Source organism: Erinaceus europaeus, chromosome 6, assembly GCF_950295315.1.
Source record: "Erinaceus europaeus chromosome 6, mEriEur2.1, whole genome shotgun sequence".
Taxonomy (NCBI): Eukaryota; Metazoa; Chordata; class Mammalia; order Eulipotyphla; family Erinaceidae; genus Erinaceus; species Erinaceus europaeus.
The window spans coordinates 6,431,632-6,446,299 of NC_080167.1; the positions used below are offsets into that span (position 1 = coordinate 6,431,632).

Genomic DNA, 14,668 nt, shown 5'->3' on the forward strand with positions numbered 1-14,668 from the left:
AGAAGGGCTTGCTGGGACCCAGCCCTGAACCTCCGGTTCTGCCTGGAGATAAGTGGCAAAAAGGACCCCTCCTTTCTTGCTGCGCCTGTCCTGGGGCTCTCTGCATACCTTTCTGAATACCAGCCCTCCTCCTGAAATGCCCTCCCCACTGCCTCTGGCTTTCCAAACCTCAGGTCAGGAAATTGCCCAAGTCACATATGAACCACTCCTTCTGAGTTAACCTCTGCACTGTATCCTTAAAAAATATATATGTAAAATATATATATATACATATATATATATATATATATATATGTTATAGCGTGGGAGTAAATAGCATAATGGTTATGCAAAGAGACTCTCATGCCTGAGGCTCCAAAGTCCCACGTTCATTCCCCTGCCCCACCATAAACCAGAGCTGAGCAGTGCTCTGGTAAAAAATAAATAAATAGGGAGTCAGTCGGGCGGTAGCGCAGTGGGTTAAGCACATATGGCGCAAAGCACAAGGAAAGGCATCAGGATCCAGGTTGGAGCCCCTGGCTCCCCACCTGCAGGGGAGTCGCTTCACAGGCGGTGAAGCAGGTCTGCAGGTGTCTCTCTTTCTCTCCCCCTCTCTGTCTTCCCCTCCTCTCTCCATTTCTCTCTGTCCTATCTAACAATGACAACATCAATAACAACAACAATAACTACAACAATAAAACAACAAGGGCAATAAAAGGGAAAATTAAAATAAGTAAATAAATAATGTGGGGGTCAGGTGGTAGTACGCAGCACGTTAAGCGCACATGGCACAAAGTGCAAGGACCGGCCTAAGGATCCCCCCAGTTCAAGCCCACTGCTCCCCACCCGCAGGTGGGTCACTTCACCTTCAGTGAAGCAGGTCTGCTGGTGTCTGTCTTCCTCTCACTGTCTCTGCCTCCCCTCCTCTCTCGATTTCTCTCTGTTCTATCCAACAATAACAGCAATGACAATAATAATTTTAATGACAATGACAAGGGTAACAACTAGGGCAACAAAATGGGAAAAATGGCCTTCAGGAGCAGTGGATTCATGGTGCAGGCACCGAGCCCCAGCAATAACCCTGGAGGTAAAAAAAAAAAAAAAAAGGTCCTGTTGTTATTGTTATATGGATATAGAGAGGCAGAAGAAAGGCTGGGGAAATAAAATAATGGTTGTACAAAAGATTGAGGCTACTAGGTCCCAGATTCAGTCCCTAGCATCATCTAAACCAGAACTGAGCAGTTCTGGTAAAAAAAAAAAAAAAAATATATATATATATATAAATTATGGGCAGGGGAGGGGCTGAGTGGTGGCACACCTGGTTGAGCACACACATATTACAATGAGCAAGGACCCAGGTTCAAATCTTTGGTCCCCACCTGCAGGGGGAAAGCTTCATGAGTGGTGAAGCAGTGCTGCAGGTGTCTCTCTGTCTTTCTCCCCCCTTTTAATTTTTATTATCTTTATTTATTTATTGGATAGAGACAGCCAGAAATTGAGAGAGAAGGGAGTGATAGAGAAGGAAAGAGGCAGAGAGACACCTGCAACCCAGCTTCACCACTTGTAAAGCTTTCCCCCTGCAGGTGGGGACTAGGGGCTCTATCCCAAGTCCTTGCACACTGTAACATGTGCGCTCAACCAGGTGCACCACCACCCACATCCCCTTTGTCTCTCTCCTTCTCTGTCTCCCCCTTCCCTCTCAACTTCTTTTTTCTTTTTTTTTTAAATTTTATTTATTCATGAGAGAGTTAGGAGGAGAGAAAGAACCAGACATCACTCTGGTATGTGTGCTGCCAGGGATCGAACTCGGGACCTCATGATTGAGAATCCAGTGCTATATCCACTGCACCATCTCCCGGACCACCCCTCTCAATTTCTAGCTGTCTTTGTACAATAAATAAAGATAATTAAAAATATATTTTGGGGGAATTGGGTGGTAGCCCAGCGGTTTAAGCACAGGTGGCACGAAGCGCAAGGACCTGCGCAAGGTTCCAGGTTCAAGCCCCAGCTCCCCACCTGCAGGGGAGTCGCTTCATAAGCAGTGAAGCAGATCTGCAGGTGTCTGTCTTTCTCTCCCCCTCTCTGTCTTCCCCTCTTCTCTCCATTTCTCTCTGTCCTACCCAACAATGACGACATCAATAACTACAACAATAAAAAACAAAACAAAAACAAATATATATGAATAAATATAAATATATATATTTGGGGGGGAGTTGGGCGGTAGTGCAGTGGGTTAAGCGCAGGTGGCGCAAAGCGCAAGAACCAGTGGAAGGATCCCAGCTCGAGCCCTGGCTCCCCAGCTGCAGGGGAGTCGCTTCACAAGTGGTGAAGCAGGTCTGCAGGTGTCTGTCTTTCTCTCCCCCTCTCTGTCTTCCCCTCCTCTCTCCATTTCTCTCTGTCCTATCCAACAACGATGACAATAATAACGACAACAATACAACAAGGACAACAAAAGGGAATAAATAAAATAAATTTAAATATATATATTTAAAACAATGTTTATTAAGGGGCCGTGTGGTAGCGCACCTGGTTGAGCGCACACATTACAGTGCAAAAGGATCTGGGTTGGAACCCTGGTCCTCACCTGCAGGGTGAAATCTTCACGAGTGGTGAAGCAGAGTTGCAGGGGTCTCTCTGTCTCTGTCCCTCTCTATCTCCCCTTCCCTCCTGATTTCTGACTGTCTGTATCCAATAAATAAAGATAATTTTTAAAATGTGTTTCTTAATTTATTAATGGATAAAGACAGAGAGAAACTGAGAGGGGAAGGGGAGCTAGAGAGGGAGAGAGACAGAGAGACACCTATAGGCCTGCTTCACCACTTGTGAGGCTTTCCCCTTGCACATGGGGGACCAGGGGCTTAAACCTGGGTCCTTGCACATTGTAATGTGAGCACTTAACCAGGTGTGCCACTGCCTGACCCAAAAATATTAAAAAAAAAAAATTATGGGCTGGAAAGACCCCATAATGGTTTTGCAAAAGACCTTAATACCTGAGGTTCTGAATTCCCAGGTTTAATTTCCAATACCATCATAAACCATAGCTGAGCAATGCTCTGGTCTCAGCCTCTCGTTGTATTTCTCTCATTAAGTTAATTATATATTGCCTCCAGGGTTATTACTGGGGTTCGGTGCCTGCACTATTAACCCACTGCTCCTGGAGGCTATTCTCCCCCCCTTTTTTTTTTTTTTTTTTAAAATTTATTTATTAATGAGAAAGATAGGAGAGAGAAGAAAAGAACCAGACATCACTCTGGTACATGTGATGCCAGGGATTGAACTTGGGACCTTATGCTTGAGAATCTAGTGCCTTAGCCACTGCGTCACTTCCCGGACCACTATTTTTTTTTCCCCTTTTGTTGCCCTGGTTGTTTTATCATTGTTGTGGTTATTATTGTTATTGATGTCATTGTTGGATAAGACAGAGAGAAATAGAGAGAAGAGGGGAAGACAGAGAGGGGGAGAGAAAGATAGACACCTGCAGACCTGTTTCACCACCTGTGAAGCAACTCCACTGCAGGTGGGGAGCCTGGGGCTTGAACCCGGATCCTAACACCGGTCCTTGCGCCACTTGAGCTTTTTTTAAAAAAATATTTATTTATTTATTCCCTTTTGTTGCCCTTGTTGTTTTATTGTTGTAGTTATTATTGTTGTTGTTACTGATGTCATTGTTGTTGGATAGGACAGAGAGAAATGGAGAGAGGAGAGGAAGACAGAGGGGGAGAGAAAGACAGACACCTGCAGACCTGCTTCACCGCTTGTGAAGGGACTCCCCTGTAGGTGGGGAGCCGGGGTTCGAACCAGGATCCTTGTGCCGGTCCTTGTGCTTTGCGCCACCTGCGCTTAACCCGCTGTGCTACAGCCCGACTCCCCTTGAGCTTTTTTTTTTTTTAAGATTTTATTTATTTATTTATTCATGAGAAACATAGGAGGAGAGAGAAAGAACCAGACATCACTCTGGTACATGTGCTGCCAGGGATTGAAGGACCGTCACGCTTGAGAATCTGATGCTTTATCCACTGTGCCACCTCCCGGATTACGCCACATGCACTTAACTCATTGCACTACCACTGAAACCCCATTAATAAAATTTAAAAAAAATTATATAAGAGAGAGAAGGAACACAAACAGAAGACCACAGCACTGAAGCTTCTTTCAATGCAGTGGGGGCCAGGCTTGAACTTCGGTTATACACACTGGAAGCCAGCACACTGTCCAGGTTTTTATTTTATTACTAGTATTCTTTATTTTTTTATTTTTATTTATTTATTTTTAAAGATTTTATTTATTTATTAATGAGAAAGGTAGGAGAGAGAGAGAGAGAGAGAGGAAGAACCAGACATCACTCTGGCATATGCGCTGCTGGGGATTGAACTCAAGATCTCATGCTTGAGAGTCTAGTGCCTTAGCCACTGCCCCACCTCCCAGACCACTATTATTATTTATTTATCTTTACCAGAGTACTGCTCAGCTCTGTTTTATGGTGGTACGGGGGACTGAATCTGGAACTTTGGAGCCTTAGGCATGATAGTCTGTTTGCATAACCATTATGCTATTTCCCCTCACCCGCAAGTTTTTCTGTTTTTTTTTAACCCTCAAATTTTTAATTTTTTATTTATTTTTAAATATTTATTTATTTATTCCCTTTTGTTGCCCTTTTTTTTTTTTTTTTTCCTTTATCAGAGCACTGCTCAGCTCTGGCTTATGGTAGTGCAGGGGGTTGAACCTGGGACTTTAGAGCCTCAGGCATGAGAGTCTCTTTGCATAACCATTTTGCTATCTACCCCTGCCCAGTTGCCCCTGTTTTATTGTTGTAGTGATTATAGATGTCGCTGTTGTTGAATAGGACAGAGAAATGGAGAGAGGAGGGGAAGACAGAGAGGGGGAGAGAAAGACACCTGCAGACCTGCTTCACCGCCTGTGAAGTGACTCCCCTGCAGGTGGGGAGCTGGGGGCTTATTTTATTTTTATTATTTTAAAATTATATTTTATTTATTTATTGGATAGAGGCAATCAGAAATCGAAAGGGAAGGGGAAGATAGCGAGGAAGTGAGACCTGCAGCACTGCTTCACCTCTAGCAAAGCTTTCTCCCTGCAGCTAAGGATGGGGACTCAAACCTGGGTCCTTGTGCACTCTAACATGTGCACCCTCTCCCCCAAGTGTTTATATTTATTGAGCTATTTCACTGGCCTTGCACATGTCTAAATTTTTGTTTGTTTGCTTGTTTTTCCCTTCAATGAAGTGGTCAGAGCACTACTCAGTTCTGGTTTTGGTGGTGCTGGGGCTTATACCAGAGCCTTAGGTGTGAAAATCTTTTTGCTTAACCATCATGTTGTCTCCCTGGCAACTGTATTTAACTTTTTTTTTTTTTTTTCCTCCAGGGTTATTGCTGGGCTCGGTGCCTGCACCATGAATCCACCGCTCCTGGAGGCCATTTTTCCCCCTTTTTGTTGCCCTAGTTGTTGCAGCCTCGTTGCGGTTATTATTGCCATTGTTGATGTTGCTTTTGTTGTTGGATAGGACAGAGAGAAATGGAGAGAGGAGGGGAAGACAGAGAGGAGGAGAGAAAGATAGACACCTGCAGACCTGCTTCACCGCCTGTGAAGCGACTCCCCTGCAGGTGGGGAGCCGGGGGCTCGAACCGGGATCCTTACGTCGGTCCCTGCGCTTTGCGCCACGTGCGCTTAACCCACTGCGCCACCGCCCGACTCCCTGTATTTAACTTTTAAAGCTGTGCTGATGGTTAAAACTGAACATGCATTTCAAAAGCCAGAGTCAAAAGCTTCCCCCTCCCCGACCTCCAACCACACCCTGCTCCCACCTCCTCACCCCTGCTAGGGACCCCTGGAGCTCTGTATTCTTTCTGAGAAGTCCAAGCAGGTAGTGTGCAAACTTTAAAAAAAAATTTTCCCCTTTTGTTGCCCTTGGTTTTTTATTGTTGCTGTAGTTATTATTGTTGTTGTTACTGATGTCATCGTTGCTGGATAGGACAGAGAGAAATCAAGAGAGGAGGGGAAGACAGAGGGGGAGAGAAAGACAGACACCTGTAGACCTGCTTTAACGCCTGTGAAGCGACTCCCCTGCAGGTGGGGAGCCGGGGGCTCGAACCGGGATCCTTACGCCAGTCCTTGAGCTTGGCGCCACCTGCGCTGAACCCGCTTCGCGACCGCCCGACTCCCGTGTGCAAACTTTTCATACCCAAATATACTGTCTGTCACATTTTCTCACAAACGAAACCTAGCCCCACAGGGTTCTGGTTTGCTCTTGTTCTCATATCAGTACACAGTGAACTTCCTCTCTCAAGTGGCTGCACACTATTCCTTTGTATTTAATGGACATTTGGGGTTGTTTACAGACTTAGGTTTATTTGCATATCTATTGTTTTAGATTATTTATTTGACTAGAGAGAGAGAGAGAGAGACTGAGAGCAAAGAGGGAGATAGAGAGGGGATAGGGTTGGCACACCTGGTTAAGCACAGTTTGCAAGGATCCAGGTTCAAGTCCCTGGTCCCCACCTGCAGGGGGAAAGCTTCAGGAGTGGTGAAGTAGGGCTGCAGGTCTCTCTCTCTTCACTTCCCCTCTCAATTTATCTGTTGTTATCCAATAATAAATAAATAAATAAGAATTAAAAGAGAGAAGGAGAGAGAGGGGCAGGGCAGATGGTGGTGTGCCCTGTTGAGAGCACAAGTTACTAATGTTTGAGGATCCAGGTTGGAGCCCCTGCTCCCACCTGTAGGCGGGATGCTTCACAAGCGGTGAAGCGGGTCTAGTATCTCTATGTCTCGCTGCCTATCTATCTTCCCTCCCCTCTTTACTTCTCTCTATCCTATTAAATAAAAACAATGAAAAAGAGAGAGGGAGATAGGCACCTCAGCACTGCTCTGCCACTGGTGTCTCTCCTCTACCCTCTGTTTCTGTCTCTCTCCTTAAAAAGTAAAAGATAGGGAGTCGGCGGTAGCACAGCGGGATAAGCACAGGTGGCACAAAGCGCAAGGATGGGCATAAGGATCCCAATTTGAGCCCCCGGCTCCCCACCTGCAGGGGAGTCCCTTCACAGAGGGTGAGGCAGGTCTGCGGGTGTCTATCTTTCTCTCCCCTCTCTGTCTTCCCCTCCTCTCTCCATTTCTCTCCGTCCTATCCAACAATGATGACATCAATAACAGCAACAACAACTGCAACAATAAAATAACCATGGCAACAAAAGGGAATAAATAAAGAAATAAATAAAGATAACAAACATAAAATTGCAGCTGTGGCAGAACAGTTCACCTGAGAAGGCGCCTGCTCTGCCGCACATTTGATCAGTTTCAAGACCTTGGGCCTCATGGTACTGGGGTAAGTCTCCAAGCTGTGGTATTTCTCCTTCTATTTCTCTCTCTCTCTTTTAGATATTTTATTTTATTTCATTTATGTATTAATGAAAGAGTAATACAGAGAAACACCAGACCACTGCTCAGTTCTGGTTGATGGTGGTGCTAGGAATTGAACCAGGGACCTCAGAGCCTCAGGCATGAGTGTAATTTGCATAACCGTTACGCTGTTTTTCCAGTCCTCTTCTGCTATCTCTCTCTTCTCTATGTTTCTACTGGAAACAAACAAATCTGCCAGACTGGTGAAGCTCCAGCAATGACAACAAACACACAAACAACGATTTGTCAAGGAAATCAGCCTGGAAGCATCATCTTTCTTGACTATCTTATGGGAACCCAAAGTTAGAAGTCAGAAGATTTGCTTCTGTGAAGAGGCCATATCTCAAACCTCCTGACCTGGATAAAGAACCTGAGAGTGATCTTCCCTGTGCTGAGAACATGTTAAAGGGGCAGACAGAAAAAACAAGTAAGATGTCGTTGCTCACATGCCTCAGTGTGGCGATCACACCATGCTTCTCTGCTGTAGAATTCCTTAGATGCTTTCAGCAACCTCCCGTTACACACACGCATGGATAAGAGATATCCACTGGAGGACCCGGCCTTTAGAGCACATCTCTCAAAACAATGTGAGGACTGTTTCTGGCTTGGAGTCTCTCCTGGACTTGAGACCTCAGTTTGATTCTTGAATAAACCTAGAAGTCGGGAGTCCAGCGGTAGCCTACGCAGCGGGTTAAGCGCACGTGGCTCGAAGCTCAAGGACCAGCGTAAGGATCCGGGATCGAGCCCCCGGCTCCCCACCTGCAGGGGAATCGCTTCACAAGCGGTGAAGCAGGTCTGCAGGTGTCTGTCTTTCTCTCCCCTCTCTGTCTCCCCTCCTTTCTCCATTTCTCTTTGTTCTATCCAACAACGACACTAATAACTACATCAACAATAAAAAAACCAAGGACAACAAAAGGGAGGGGGGAAGCAAAAAAAAAATCAATATTAGGTCATTAATAAAATTAAAATAAAAACAAAACAGAAAAAATTCAAGTCAGGGAGGTGGCTCAGTGGCTAGAGCTCAGGACTTGCCCGTAGGAGGTCGCTGGCTTGATTCTCTATGCAGTGTATACCAGTGAAAATGAAAGTCTAAAATGAAAACGCAAATCTTTGGAGTTTCCTACACTCGAGTGTAGACTTATGTAGGCTAAGACAGAAAATACTCTGGAAGTACTGAATCTGGCCCCAAAGACTGTTTCCACAGGGCGAATCCCCAGGAAAGCTCTTCCAAACCTCCCCCATTCCAATTCCTGGCCTGATAGGGGTGACCTACGGGGAGACAGACAGACAGACAGGCAGACAAAGCGGACTCTCCGCAGACAGACTTGTGATGAATGACTGATGAACAGACACTGACAGACTCTGAGCTGTTAAGACGGGCGGTTGCATCTGTCAGGCTGACGGTCAGGCATGTGACATTGTGGGGGGCGGGACCGACCCCCGGGCTTGCAGACCTGGGAGGCGCCCACCCGCCCGCAGAACCGCGAGAGGGCGCCGACACCCCGCCCAGCGTGGCCCGGCGGCCCGGGCGGCCTCGGGGGTGGGGCCAGTTTCCCGGGGGGCGGGGCCAGCCAACCCGCGCGTCTGGACCCGGCCTGCTGGGGGCGGGGCCATCTTGTCGGGGGGGCGGGGTCAGGCTGCCCGCGGGAGCGAGCTCGGAGGGGGCGGGGCGCGCGCTCTCCGGCGGCCGGGCGGAGGGGGCGGCGCGGGCGCGCGCGCGGTGGCGGCGCGCTCCGTTCCGGGCTGAGGCTCGCCGCGGAAAAGTTGCGGGGCGGCGAGGAGCGGGACTGGCAGCGAGTGCAACGCCGAGCCGGATCCCGGCGCCCGCGGTCCCGCCATGGACGACCTCGGTGAGTGAGCGCGAGGCCGGGGGTGGGTGGGGAGGCGGCGGCGGCGGCGGGGGGCGGGGGGCGCGCGGCGCGGACCGGGCGGGAGCGAGCGGGGGGGGGCTGGCGGATCGCACCCCCCTCCCACCCCAGCCACCGGGTCCCGACTCGGGTCTCCGCCCGCCCGGCTGCGCGGCGCTGCTCCCCGGGGGCTGGGCCTGAACCCTGGGCCCCGCCGGCACCCCCACCTCCGGACCCCCGCCGCGGGGACCCACCCCAGCCGGCCGCGAGCACCAGCGTGCACCCCAGCAACCTGCCCGGCCCCGCTGCCTGCACCGCCTCAGCTCCGGGACCCCCCACTTCCCTGACCGCTGCCCTACCCAGCCCCCTCCCAGATGCACCGACCCACTCATCAGCTGCCTCCTCTCAGGAGCTGCAGCTTCACATTCAGGAGCCTGTTCCTCCTGCCCCCACCCCCCCACCGCCCCACCCCCACTTCACAGACTGTCCCACTCCGATCTTCCTGCACTCGTATCAGCAGGCAGAGCCACAGGTTACGGGTGGACCTCCCATAATCACACCCCCCACAAAGACAAGTTTCTCACCTGCCACCGCCCCCCTCCCACATCGCCCCTCCCCCCCCTTTGAGGTCGGGTCACCCCGATTCATGGGCCCACCAGTCCTTTCCACTGGAGCGAGCCCCTCCCTTTTTCCTAGCACCGACCAGTCTAATCCCAGCAGGACCAGCTGGGGAGACAGGATCCTGCCCCCAAACCCCCACCCCGCCCCAGACCTTGGAGAAGTGCCAGGGGAATGCGGTGGAAGTGGGCCCCCAGGTATGGCCTTCTGTGAACTTGCCCTGGCTGGCAGAGGCTGGAAGCCAGGCAGGTAAAGAGGACAGGATGGTCAGAACAGAGCTGGACTGTTTGCCTGTTACCCGAGCTCCCAAAGTCAGGCTTTTCAGTCCAGACTTTAGACTTGATTCCGGATTAGGACAGGGGAAAAAGGCAAGCAGACGCTGAACGCAGGGGCCTGGGTGCCAGGGTTTTAGAATGCCTTGAGTTGGGGTGAGAGGATCCCCCCTACACACACACACACACACCACACTCACACTCGGGGTCAGAGGACTCTCTCTCTGTCTTCCTCACCCTCTAGCTTGGAGTTGGAGGGCCTCTGAGTCAGGGAGGGGAGAAGATAGTTTAGTTTCTTCTCTCTGTAGGAGCCTTGTCTTCACTCTCTGGACTGTGCTGTTGGTTTGTATGTCCACAGAGGCTTTCTCTGTCCCTCCTGCTAACCCTCCAGGCTCTGTGGGTAAGATTCGTCAGGCAGGACCCAAGGGCTGCCCCCAAGTACTCTGGGCCAAGAGTTAGGGCCGGCTGTGTTGGAGCAATTGGACTTTCACAGGGACAGGCAGGAGACCCTACCTCGACTGCTTCCCTTTGAAGGATCGGTGCCCTGATTACAGAGCCGATGGTGTTTGCCCCTGTCTCTTTTTTTTAACATTAATTACTTAATTTTTTAAATCAAATAATTATTTATTTATTTTTTACTTTTTTAAAAGATTTTTTTAATAGTTATTTATTTCCTTTTTGTTGCCCTGGTTGTTTTTATTGCTGTTGTAATTATAATTGTTGGTGTCATCATTGTTGGATAGGACAGAGAGAAATGGAGAGAGGAGGGGAAGACAGAGAGGGGCAGAGAAAGATAGACACCTGCAGACCTGCTTCACCGCCTGTGAAGGGACTCCCCTGCAGGTGGGGAGCCGGGGGCTCGAACCTGGATCCTCACACCGGTCCTTGAGCTTTGCACCACGTGCACTTAACCAGCTGCGCTACCTCCGGACTCCCTATTTTTATTTTTTTTACTAGAGCACTGCTCAGCTCTGGTTTATGGTGATGCTGGGGATTTAACTTGGGACTTCAGAGCCTCAAACCTGGAAGTCTTTTTGCATCACCATTATGCTGCCTCCCCCACCCGTCCTGTCCTGTCTGTTTTGTAGAGTGCCGTAGCTGCCAAACATAGTTCTGCCTTTGGGTCACACTTGGCACTCACATTTTCCCAACACGCTCAAGGTTGGCATGGCTTCTGGGCAGGTATTCTTTTTTTTTTTTTTCACATAAAAATAACAACTGTTAGGAGGTTGGACAATGGATGGCTTCTGAACTAAGATCTCAGTGCTTTCCCTGGGGAGCTGGAGCAGAGCTAGGGTTTTTAAAGCATGGTTGTGGTTCTGAGGCTGTCTGAGCACTGAAGACGCCTTTGTCAAGTTTGCCCTCGAAGTGGAATTCTTGCCCTCGGACAGCTGTCCACTCAGGGCCAGGCAACTTAATTGAAGCTGCCATTTACGGGTGTCCTTCTCAACTTGTTCAGTCCTCACAGCCACCTTCTTTAAGAGCCCCTCGGCACCCCTGCTACGAGTACTACCTGCTTTTTTTGAAAAACGAGAAAAATGCTGCTCTGCTCAGAGAGGTTGATTCTCTAGTACGAGGCTGCACAGCAGAGAAATGACAAAACTCCTGGCTCTGCAGCCCTTATGGGTCCTGAGGCTTCTGATGAGGGGCTGCATGGGGCCACCTGTAACTCCTGCTGACTCTTGCTCTGGGCCTGAGCTCCGGGTTGTTTGGATCCTGGCTGCCTGACTTCCTTGGCCTGAGCTCCTGGGCCCCGCCACGCCTGGCTGGCTGCAGTGGGGCTGGGAGGGTTGAGGCGTGCAGGAGAGGAGAGGAATCCGCCTCTGCTCAGCCCCCCTCAGCTGTCTGGATGACCTCTGCCTGTCAGCTGTTTCCCCCAGTCAGGCTGGACTCTTGTTTTTATTTCTCTCCAGGGAGTGTGCTCAATTGTGAGCCTCCCGGGTTCCCAACAGGGGAGAGGTTTGCTGTCCACCACCAGTCCACCACCAGCCCCAGGGGATGAGTCCCCGTTCTGACATTGTTTTGGGGTCTAAAAGAAAAGCCGGGGAACTCTCGCTGCTCCAGAGATGCCGGTGACAGACTCACCGTGTGCTGTTTAATAAGTCACAAATTCCCAGCTCTTTGGGCAGGAAAACATAAACACTGCGTGTGTCCTGCCCTCCCCTGTGTGTCCTCGCCGGCCGGGTGCTGTGGGGTGGCTGCTGGTGGCTTTTCTCATTACTGCTCCGATGCTGGTTTGGCTGGGAGCTGGCCCCGTTCAGGGTTCCGGCTGGTGTTTTCCTGGACAGAGTTCCCTCAATGCAGAGCCCTGGGATTACGATGGGAGGACTTGATGAGAGACCGACCCCCTTCTCAGTGCCTTGAGGATGTGGACAGGTGGGACCATGGCTCCTCTGAGGAAGGTGTTTTTGTCTCTGTGTTTCAGATGTGGAAACAGAACCTGAATCAGGGAGGCTTAGTGTGGGAAGCTGGATTGGAACCTAGACCAACCCTTAGTCCTTGATCTGCCACTTTATGGCTTAAAAGAATTCACTTACTGGGGCCAGGCAGTAGCTCTAGTGGGGTAAGCGCACATGGCGCAAAGCGCAAGGACCAAGGACCGGCATAAGGATCCCGCTTCCATTCCCCGGCTTCCCACCTGCAGGGGGTCACTTCACAAGTGGTGAAGCAGGTCTGTAGGTGTCTATCTTTCTTTTTTTCTTTTTGTATTTAAGAAAGGATTAATTAACAAAACCATAGAGTAGGAGGGGTACAACTCCACACAATTCCCACCACCCAATCTCCATATCCCACCCCCTCCCATGATAGCTTTCCCATTCTCCATCCCTCTGGGAGCATGGACCCAGGGTCATTATGGGTTGCAGAAGGTGGAAGGTCTGGCTTCTGTCATTGCTTCCTCAGGTGTCTGTCTTTCTCTCCCCTTCTCTGACTTCCAATCCTCTCTTGATTTCTCTCTGTCCTATCCAACAAACAACAGCTATAACAACAAGGGCAACAAAATGGGAAAAAATGGCCTCCAGGAGTAGTGAATTCGTAGTGCAGGCACCAAGCCCCAGGGATAACCCTGGAGGCAAAAAAAAAAATTCATTAATTTAGAGAATGAATGAACCAGATAGAGCATTACTGTGGCTTATGCCTTGCTGGGGGGGTCAGGGGTTCACACTTGGGACGTCACTCCTGCAAGTCCTGTGCTCTGTACCCAGGTGCCCTCCCTGGTCTGGCCCAGGCCCAGCCTTCGTCTGCCTGCAAGGGGCACAGCCAGCTGCAGCCGTGTCCGGGCTCCGCCAGCATCTGGACATGGCTTCTTGCAGCAACTTGACCGTCTTGGCCGTTGGGAACACAGTACCTCATTGTCCCTGGGGTGGGGGCAGGCCTAGGGGGCAGGGGAGTTGCCTGGGGCATTCTGGGCTCCGGAGCCTCCTTGTTTCCATGGAAAGTCTGGACTTTGGGCTGGTCCATCTGTGGGGCCTCTGTGTGTGAGGCCGGGGTCAGGGCGCCCAGCTGCTGGGCCGTGGCAGGGGCAGCCTGGGGAGAGGGCGTGCTCCCGCTGCCCCCCCAGTCAGGCTGCTGGCTGTGCATCCTTCTGAGTGAGGGAACACCTCGCTGTTCGCTGTCCCTTTTGCCCAGCGGTGGCCAGCCCCTCCCTGCTCACCCTGGGTCCTGGTCTCAGTGTCTGCATTCATTAGGAACATCTGCAGAAAACCCCCCCCCCCCAGTGTTTACAGAACTCGTGCCCATCATGTTTATCGAGCACTTACTGTGTGCAGGCTCTGTAAGCGCTTTATATGTGTGTCTTTTTGAGTCCCGTCACTGCAGGAGGCTCAGGGTCTACCATTACCACGGCCACCCAGGTTCCAGAGGCGGCTGCTGGGCTAGGCCTTTAGGCTGCCCTCTCTGTTCACGCTGTAGGGTCAGACCTTGGGTGCATGTGGGTTTGATTACCTTCTAATTCTGGGAGGCTGAAGATCTTCCACACCCTGAATTCCCTGTCTAGTCTCCCATAGCTGTCTGCTCCTGTCTGCTCCGGCTTCTCCCATCTCTTTATACCAGAGCACTGCCCAGCTCTGCCTTATGGTGGCATGAGGGATTGAACCTGGGACCTCGGAGCCTCAGGCGTGGAATACTTTGGCAGAACGATTATGCTGTCCCTCCCTCCTTCAGTTTCTCTTGGGGACTCAGGCCACCAGGTACTTGAGGTTATGTTTCTTGCTCAGTGGAGAGCCTCCCTCCCCCCTCACCGTCACCTCTCCAGCCATCTGTTCACCCTGAAGTCTGGAGTTGTGAGCTTCCAGCACAGCTGCTGGGAACTCTGAGGCCCCTCTTCTCCCCTCTCCCTGTCCTGAGCGGGGGATCAGAAGCCTCTGCACCCCTATGCCACCCCACGCAGACACTCTGGCTGCCATCTGGAGCTACCCCAAGTCTAGAGGAGGAAGTCATAGGCAGCTCTCAAGGCGAAGAGTGAGATGCCCTGTGGGAACGGGTGGAGGGCGTTAGGAGTCTGAGGAAAAGCTCCTCATCCGGGATAGTGCTGGGCCCTCCACAGCC

At 50.7% G+C, this 14,668-nt stretch overlaps 1 protein-coding gene across 6 annotated transcripts in view; it reads left to right on the forward strand.

Moving 5' to 3' along the window:
• Positions 1-9,062: 9,062 nt before the first annotated feature.
• PXN (paxillin) overlaps positions 9,063-14,668 on the forward strand; it is a 58,880-nt gene continuing 53,274 nt past the window's right edge. For all 6 annotated transcript variants that reach the window (XM_060192966.1, XM_060192967.1, XM_060192969.1 and 3 more), the window contains exon 1: positions 9,063-9,236. In XM_060192966.1, the coding sequence (XP_060048949.1) occupies positions 9,224-9,236 (13 nt within the window). In that variant the 5' untranslated portion in view covers positions 9,063-9,223. The remainder of the gene's footprint in view (positions 9,237-14,668) is intronic.